Source organism: Brachyistius frenatus, unplaced genomic scaffold (assembly GCF_029030835.1).
Source record: "Brachyistius frenatus isolate BFR_SWC_R1_liver_20210118 unplaced genomic scaffold, ASM2903083v1 Contig_34, whole genome shotgun sequence".
In the NCBI taxonomy this organism is placed as follows: domain Eukaryota; kingdom Metazoa; phylum Chordata; class Actinopteri; family Embiotocidae; genus Brachyistius; species Brachyistius frenatus.
Window position 1 is genome coordinate 3,434,903 of NW_027210633.1, and position 9,126 is coordinate 3,444,028.

The 9,126-nt window shown below is 39.9% G+C and overlaps 1 protein-coding gene across 1 annotated transcript; it reads left to right on the forward strand.

Moving 5' to 3' along the window:
* The first annotated feature begins 84 nt into the window (after positions 1–84).
* timm22 (translocase of inner mitochondrial membrane 22 homolog (yeast)) lies at positions 85–5,386 on the forward strand. The gene is made up of 4 exons (XM_069700738.1): positions 85–1,062; positions 2,098–2,294; positions 3,072–3,144; positions 3,236–5,386. The coding sequence occupies exons 1-4, from the start codon at positions 807–809 to the stop codon at positions 3,310–3,312; spliced, it is 603 nt and encodes a 200-aa protein (XP_069556839.1). The 5' UTR covers positions 85–806; the 3' UTR covers positions 3,313–5,386.
* Positions 5,387–9,126: the final 3,740 nt, after the last annotated feature.

Here is a 9,126-nt window from a genome sequence, read left to right on the forward strand (position 1 = left end):
CAGTTGAAAACGGTTGCGGGGCAACGGAAAAGAAGATAAAGATTCAAATACAGTGTACGCACGTTTTAAAAAAAACAACAACAAAAAATACGATGTTACTAACGATGTAGGCCTGTGTTGCGTGACTGGTTATCATTTATAATTTTTTGTATTTAATTTCCTTTTCTTTACTGTTAAATTTCGTGATGGGGATCTGGTTGTGAATGATAGCCTTTCATGTTAGTTTTAAACCCCACCAAAAAAAAAAAAAAAAAACATTTGTTGATAATGATGTAAACTGATGAGTATTGGTAATTTTGTGGTGTTGAATTATTATTGTATTGATATGTTTTCACTCCCTTCAATGGGGCAAACAACACCTTTCTGACACAGTTGTATACATTAAAGCTGCACAAATGTAGAAGTAGACCTTAGACCTCGAATTAAGTTTGAAAGAATTTATTAAAACCATGACACTTAATATACCTCTGTTGCAATCAAATTCAACAACACACAAGCTGCAGCCTCTAAAATGGTCACAAGGTTTTTTTTTAATAAAAACTATAACTTCCGTGCAGGTAGATTTACCGCAAAGCTGCGCTGACGTCATATTGACGTTGTATCGAATGTGCTGATACGAATTCAACAAACCCTTATATGAAAGAATAAAAACACTTTAATTAATAAAATACATAGAATATATATGCTTTTGCCTGTGCTATCCCTTTCTGTTATCATATAAATAAATAATTTAACTGTCTTAAGTGACGAACCTGCACGCGCTCGTCTTCGGACTACATTTACCCAAAGCAGTGTCATTGAGAAACATGGCCGCCACCGTGGGAGCAAACGCTGCTGCCTCCGACTCTCAAAGTCCAGCTTCGCCTGTCCCGAGCATGGACAGCCCAACGATTCAGTACAGTATGATTATGGACCATCTTATCGGGGACAAGAGGCCCGTGAAGGACCTGAACCCCGCCGTTATGGGGGGACTGCCGGTGCCTCTTAAAAGCGACGACCAGAAGATGATCGAGAGGGGCATGGAGAGCTGCGCCTTCAAGTCTGTTCTGGCCTGTGTGGGAGGTGAGCAGCCACAGCGACACTTACTCTGTCTGCTGCGGCTGGAAAACGGTGACGGACCTCGTGTTTGAATTAGTTTTTCATGAGAAAACGCCCGAAAGCACCTCAGGCTTCAGGATTATGGGATGGCCTCTATAATTAATAATAACTGCACAACAAACTGTACAAACATAATCTGTTAGTCGAAGGCAGTTTTTGATTGTAACTAAAATACATTTCCTCAAGTAATGTACTGAAGTACAATCTGAGCTGTTAGCACTTGAATATCGACTTCACTAAAATCTTCAAGACAAATATTTGACTATTTACGCCACTATATTTGTCTGACAGTTTTAGTTACTTTTCAGATTGCGGTTTTTCAAACCCTTTCTGTCCTGTAGAAACCATGCATCTTCAAATCTGGTGATGTGCAATTTACAACATAAACTGTTGATGTCCCTTCATGGGCTGAGAAAACTCTCCCTTTAATTCAACTGAATGCTATACTTTAAAAAAAAAAAACTTTAGGATTCACCGGGGAAACAAATCTGTTCTTCTGAGCTTGTTGACTTTTTCAAGATACGTGGTTCCCAGTGAGCAGAGACGATACGAACATGTAATAATTTTAGATTAGATTGATTGTAGATTGTTGATTAAACCAACCAGCATTATAGAAAGTAGTTAAAATCCGCACAACCTTAAATAAGTACAACACTACAATGCACATTAATGCAGCAGTAACATGAATCCAAAACTATCATATATAGTAAAATACTGACAGGGAGGATTTGTACTTTAACTTTTGACGAAGTCCCTTCTGCTGACAATACTTGCATACCTTTACTTAAGTAAGGTTTTGAATGCAGGACTTTAATTATGAGTGGAGTATTTTCACAGTGCGGTATTAGTACTTGAGCTTAAGTTAAGAACCTGAATCCTCGTCTCTCCACTGCTTCAAGGGCAAAAGGAGTTCCACTATCAGAGGAGATGAACCCGACGGTCTGTAGATGTTGTGATGGATTGTTCAGAGACTCATGTTGGTGTCTTTGTGCTCCGCAGGGTTTGTCCTCGGAGGAGCTTTTGGTGTTTTCACTGCTGGTATCGATACCAACGTTGGCTTCGACCCCAAGGACCCTATGAGAACTCCAACAGCCCGAGAAGTCCTCAAAGACATGGGCCAGAGGGGGATGTCCTACGCCAAGAACTTTGCCATCGTGGGCGCCATGTTCTCCTGCACAGAGTGCATCATAGAATCAGTACGTCCTCATCAAGTGGGGCTGATGGTGGCCGGGGTGACAGACACATGATGGATATATAACCTCTGACAAGAGCTCAGAACCAACGATGAATGAGTAAAGAGGATTTCATAATGTCCATCATTCCCTGCAGCAAAACAGGAAATGGACAAAATAACAGGAACCCTTTGTTCCACTCTAAAATGTCTTAGAAATAAGATTTTTAAAAATATGTATTTTAGAAAAAAAAAAAAAAAAAAAAGCAATGAATAAATACACACACACAGACTACATACTCAAAAAAACAAATTAAATAAAAATAAATAAATACAGTTTGGGATGAATGAAAAAAAAGTGTCAGGTGCTATGGAATGAAATGAGATGAACAGTGCAACGTAATTATAGGGTGGTGTTGAAAAGTCTGACTTCACAGCTTTGTTTCAGCAGATCTCTGATGGAACATTTGAGGTGAAATTATAAATCCTGACTATTTATGAAGTACTAATTCACATTTTGTTCTTATAAAGTAACACAATGGGGAGCATCAGATGTTTTGGTAGTTCTGTTTTAAACTCCTCAGAGAGGTCTTATAGCGTCATCTGGTGCTGGACGTCATTTGTTTTTTTTTTACCAAGTAGTGAAATGCACAAAAAAAAAATCACTCATCCAAATTATTACTGTTCAGATATATTAGTACTCTGACTGGTCATTCAAACCTGAAGCCTTATTTGTTACCGGTTATTATCTGCCTCTAGTGCTCTGTTGAAACATTTTTTTGTACCTGTTTTTCATGTGCAGCACAGAGGCGTGTCAGACTGGAAGAACGCGGTGTACAGCGGCTGTGTGACTGGAGGAGCCATTGGGTTTCGTGGTGTGTAACCTCCTTTGTTTACTTTGATGGTTCACTCTGAAGGAAGTGCATTTCTCTTGTCGTCACATTTCTTCTTGTTTCTGTTTTGCAGCTGGTCTGAAAGCCGGCGTCCTGGGATGTGGAGGCTTTGCTGCATTCTCCGCTGCAATTGAATATTACTTGCGGTGAAGCACTAAGGAGTTTCTCCATGGACAAGGACTGAAATGTTGCACATGTGGACAAGTGAATGAAGACTCACTGTGAGAAGCCAACCTGATGAATATTTACCTACACATGGAGCAGAAGTGATGTATATTGTGCAGGTCACACCACAGTGGGCTGAAAAAGACCTGCGTATGTTTTCCAGCGTCTTGTTATTTTTATAACGTGGACAGTTTGAGCAGAGCAAGTCAGCGTCATGAGGAGAGTCTCCAGAAACTGAGCAGAGTGGATCCTCTTCTGCCTTGAAGCCGACTCGTACAGAGCTTTATTGTGTCATTGTTTAACTGTCAGGTCACCACTTCACTGCTCTGGTTTGCTCCTAAAACCTCTCTGAGTCGTCCCTGCTCAACACCAAACAGCACACAGACTGGTCAACATTGTGGAGCGTTCAGCTGCTGAAGAGCCAGATGTTTCCCTCAAGTGTTGGTGGAGGTCAAAAACAGAGCTAAAAGAGTGGGGATGTTGGGCTGATGTTTTCCAGGTGGTGTGTGGTGTTTTTAAGTAGCTGGTGCTGCTTGTAGAGTCACAGAGACCATCTGAGATCTGCACCACGTCGAAGAAAAACGTTAAGAGTTGAGATTCACAAGAGTGTCGACTCCGAGGTGGTGATGTTACAACAGAACAGGAGTTTTTTTTTATGTTTAATCCAGCTCATCATAGAGCCGATGTGTGGCCTGACAGGAACCGTATGTTCATAAAGACTAAACCAGGGGATGTAGTCACAAAGTATCTTATCATACTACATGGGGTGCTCCCAAATTCAAAGTAAATAGTGAAGTGGTGATGTTTAATATGAACTGTTCAAAAATGTTAAGAAAACATTCACATACACAAAAGAAATATGTCAAATTATGAAATATGTGTAGACTTCTTTTCTGCCTTCATATTGACAAGTTTTAAACCATTAAACTGTGCTGAGTTACAAACTGACCACTTATAACAAATGTCAGTGCACCTGATGATGGAAACAGGCCCCTTTAAATGTGTATTTGATTAAGTATTAAAGAAGCTCCATGTTGACCCACCATCAGTGAACGTCAAGGATTTCACAGAACACAGTATCATTTCACATCTAAATATTTTTATTTAATTCAACATCAAAGCAGTCAAGTTGTAAAATTTGTGTTGTAGATTAAATTTTAAAATAACATTCTCATTTTTACATCGGTCGACATTCAATAATGACAAAGTGAAAAAAGTGTTTTTAGATTTTTTTTTTTTTTTTTTTTCAAATTGACTAAATATCTTAAACTAAAATCTCGCAAATTACATTTTACATTTTCACTGAAAAATGACCAAAGTACATTTTATTTTACACAATTTTTGTTCCAAAAGTATTAATGTCATGCTAATACAGATCGATCAAATGAAAAATGTTTATGAAGTTTCAAATGTAATTCAGCAGATAAACATTACACATTCATGTCTGGTAAAACACGACTGAATGTGACAAAGTTAAATACTTTAAATCTTGTAGAAATCTTTTTTTTTTCTTTTTTAGCCTAAAACTTGTCTGTCTGGTCTGGAAACATCTTTCTTCACTGATGTCAGAGCGTCGAGGCATCAAGGTGGGCACAGCTTCCTGTCTGTGTGTCTTTGTGTGTGAGGAGCTTCCCGAAGCCACCGGCACAGAGGAAGCACATTATGACCACTTCCTCTGTGCGGGGAGGGTCAGGATACCCCTCCTGGCGGCTGAAGAGGGTGGTGTCAGGGGCAGGCGGCTCGTCATCGTACTCACTGGGTCTCCGGACGGGGTTTGGTGGCTGGAAGTGGGAAGAGTGCTGAGAGTGGTTCTTCCTGGGAGAACTGATGTCCACTCTCAGCTGAAGACCCAGGAGTGATGAAGACACACAAAGAGTCCTGTCCTGTGAAATAGCAAAACAAGGAATAAATGGTTTTGGACATAAAAAAAAACAGCCTTTGCATTGTTGGTATCTGCTTTACATTGTTTAATTAGACCTCCAGTGACTATTTGTGCCCATTGTAAAGATATGTGTACGATAAATAAACTTTAATCTGTGGTGTTATAGGTAAAGGACAATTATAGGCTCCATCATTTTACTAACTGATGGAGTGATGTAACTTTATGTCAGTATCGGTACTTCTGTAGTCTTTGTGAGAGATTACTCACCTAGCTGACTGAAAAACAGACCACCGCTCTCCAGTTGGTCCTCTGGTCCTCCGTCCTTCTCATCTGGTCAGGTCAACGTGTCCTCTCTGCTGTCGAGCATCTCCTGGATGATGAGTCTCAGTCTTCCACACCGTTGCTTCCTTCGTGGATGTTGATCCAGCGTGTGAAGTCCTGAAGGAGAGAGCAGACATCGGACATCCGTCTGTTTAACAGCCATCAACCACCAGTTATAAAACAATCTAAATACCACAGTGTGAGTTACATAGATAATCACAGATGTTTATATTTTCTAGAGATTCTATGTGATTCATTTTTACCGTACCTCGGTCAGTTAGCCACCTACAGAATACCCTGTAAATAAAATAAAAAAAAAAAGGGGCAACATTGTCAGTCAAATATGTTATTTTTAATCACCAGGAAGAGGTATTTTAAAACCTTTTTAATCTATTAATCATTAAGTATTAACTTACCTTTGTCTGGTATAGTCATGTACAGCTTAACAACACCAATACATAGCAGTATAACAGCTTGAGTTCAATTACTGAACCATGAAATAAGAACTGGCTGGACACTTTAAATATTGTTAATACTTTACTTCACTTTGATGTAAGGCAGAAAAACAACAGGACAAGCAATATTACATTGTTTTTATTGTTAAATAGACAATATCAAATACTGAACAAAAACAGTAAAAACAAATTGTACATGAGGTAGTTTACAAAGTTCCTGCAGCTTTAAACAATAATCAAAAGGTGTTTGTAAATCACAATGCTCGTACTTACTTTTCTACCACATTACATCATGGACAATAACTCGTGATCATTTCCTGTTAATTACAGGACAGTTGTTTTGTGTTTTGTTGTTCCTGAGCAGGAGAGGACCAGACCGATAAATGTGTGTGCCACATTTGAACAAATTCCCTGATAGTGTTCCTGAGATATTGAGCTCACAAGCCCGAGGCAGACATGAGGTCATGGTGACCTTGACCTTGACCTTTGACCTCCAAAATCTTTTCAGTTTATTTTTGAGTCCAAGAGAATATTATTTGACACATTAAAAAAATTCCCTGAAGAGGTTCCTGAGATGTTGCGTTCACAGTAACTGCACAGATGTGAGGTTACAGAGACATTGACCTTTGACCTCAATGTTGTGACCAGGAGAACAAAAGAACATTCGTGCCAAATTTGATGAAATTTCCTCGAGCTGTTCTTGAGATATAGTGTTGACGAGCCTGAGACGGACGGACGGCTGCGGGTATTTCCACCGTGGAGTCAGTGAAATACATCGCTTTTAAATGCTGATAAGAGAAATGTTAAAAACCTCATTCAGTTGTAAATGTTGTCGTAATTACAAACTTACCTTTTCTGGTACAAAACAAACACATAACAATATGTTATAAATAAATAAATAAATAACAAGTGCACTGTAAAATAAGTGTTATTAGACCCTGTAGGACACTTTAAATCTTATTCATAATTTACTTACCTTTCATATTAGAAAGAAGAACAGAACGAATGTTGATCTTTCACCACCAAAATCTTACCAGTTCATCCTTGAGTCCAAATGAAAGTTTGTGTCAAATTTAAAGATATTCCCTGAGGACTTTCCTGAGATATTGTGTTCACAAGCTTGGGATGGCATCAACTCAAAAACATAAAGCCTCTTCGTCAGCGCAAGAGGCATCAAAAATGGCATCACAACCTGTAGTAGGCAACTTCCTTTGTAAGTCAGAAGCTCATACTTACCTTCTCTTCCACATTACACCATGGACAGTAATGTTGTTACCAAGACCAAGTGAGAACATACATCATTTTTAAATTACTGGTGGACAGACAACCAAAAAACATAACACCTCCTGCTATCGCCAGCCCAGAGGCATCAACAACGGCACATTATACATAATAACATGTAGTAAGCAACTTCCTTTGTAAGTCAGAAGGTCAAACTTACCTTCTCTTCCACATTGCGTCATGGACAATAACTCATGTGAGCATTTCCTGTATGTATTACAGGATTGTTGTTTTTGTTAAATCCCTGAGGATTGAGGACCAGATTAATAAACGTTTGTGCCACATTTGAACAAATTCCCTGAAGGCGTCCCTGAGCCTGGGACAGGTATGACCTTTGACCTCCAAAATCTTTTCAGTTCATCCTTGAGACCAAGTGCATATTTTTGCCGAATTTGAAGAAGTTTCCTGAGATATTGAGTTCATGAGCCTGGGACAGATATTTGGTCACAGTGACCTTTACCTTTGACCTCAAAATCTTTTCAGTTCATCCTTGATTCCATGGACACCTCTGACCTGTCCAGGGTGAGACACCCCAATGTCAGTTGTGATTAACTCCAGCCTCCATGTGAGTACAAAGGATTAAACAACTGTGCATAAAAGCAAACTATTATTACTATTAAATCTCTAAAGAAGCCCATTTAAAAATTTTTTTTAAAAAGCACCCTGGTGCAAGTGACTACTAAGTCATCACCAACCAGCCACTGCCAACCTCGCCAGACGCAAAGGTTTTAGGGTTTTTACATCCTCCAGCAAACGGCGTGCTCGGACTCTAATCTGAGTCGCTGTCATCAGGAAGCAATGAATGTTCAAAAGGCCTGAAAATTAGCTCCCCGTTGCTGTTTGTGATGGAGCTGAGGCTCAATATTCAAAGTGCAGACTTCTAAGGGTCTTCCTAGTGAGTCCCCCGAGGCCTCTTTGCGTCCTCTTGCTCCATGTCGTCCTCTTCTCTTCTTCTCTTTGCGGAGGTTGAGGGAGCATCGACGGGAGCACCAGCAGGATCAGCAATAGGAGCATCAGCGGGAAGAGCATCGACGGGAAGAACAAGTCCACGGAGGGGAAAAGCTCGCCAACCGTTCCAGAAGTCTTCTGGTGGGAACCGCTGGTCATCTTCACATCCCTGTTCCTCCTCGTCCACATCGTCGTACCCAGAATCCTCGCTGTCCCAGTCAGACGAGTCCTCCTCTTCCTGAGAGTCCTCTTCCTCAGACTCTTCTTCCTCAGTCTCATCAAAGAAGTCAGGGGGGAGGTCCTCCAAGTCTTCTTCCACGATGATCTCAGGGGGGGGAAATCCAAGGAAGAACTCCAGCACACCTGAGAAAGAAACAAAATCATGTCACATCTTAGTATTTCTGATGTGTGGCTAAATTAGCTGCAATCACAACTAAGGTTAAACATAAATGATTCAAACCGTTAACTAACTACAACTGTGCAAAACCCCGTAGCCCATATTAATATAAATTATTGTGCAGTCCTGCCTCTGTCATTTTTAACACATGATGACAAGACAATACGTTTACACTGCAGTCATGTGAGACTTCATGAGAATTATTAACTTAATTTTGTTTATGCAAAGGACAAGTACGTTTGCATTCATAGTGAGGTATCAATTCAAATCTATAAACATCACTTAGACACATAACTGATGCACATTAATTATTTACAGCACTGACAGGCTTTATAGCTTTATATATAATAATTATAACTAAGATGTGATAAAGTGAGCGCAATGAGGTCTGTGAAGGAGTCTTGTCTGACAGCTGTCAGCAATGCTATCATGACATGAGACTACATTCAAGCTCGCTGGTCTGACAGCACAGTTTTGGGGTCACTACTCTGGTCAAAACACAGATTACATCTGGA

Excerpts from the sequence above, each read along its gene's own strand:
- timm22 (XM_069700738.1), top strand. The coding sequence starts at position 807 with ATGGCCGCCACCGTGGGAGCAAACGCTGCTGCCTCCGACTCTCAAAGT. Across the intron at positions 2,295-3,071 it reads CAGAGTGCATCATAGAATCA|CACAGAGGCGTGTCAGACTG; the intron begins GTACGTCCTCAT and ends TTTCATGTGCAG. Across the intron at positions 3,145-3,235 it reads AGGAGCCATTGGGTTTCGTG|CTGGTCTGAAAGCCGGCGTC; the intron begins GTGTGTAACCTC and ends TCTGTTTTGCAG.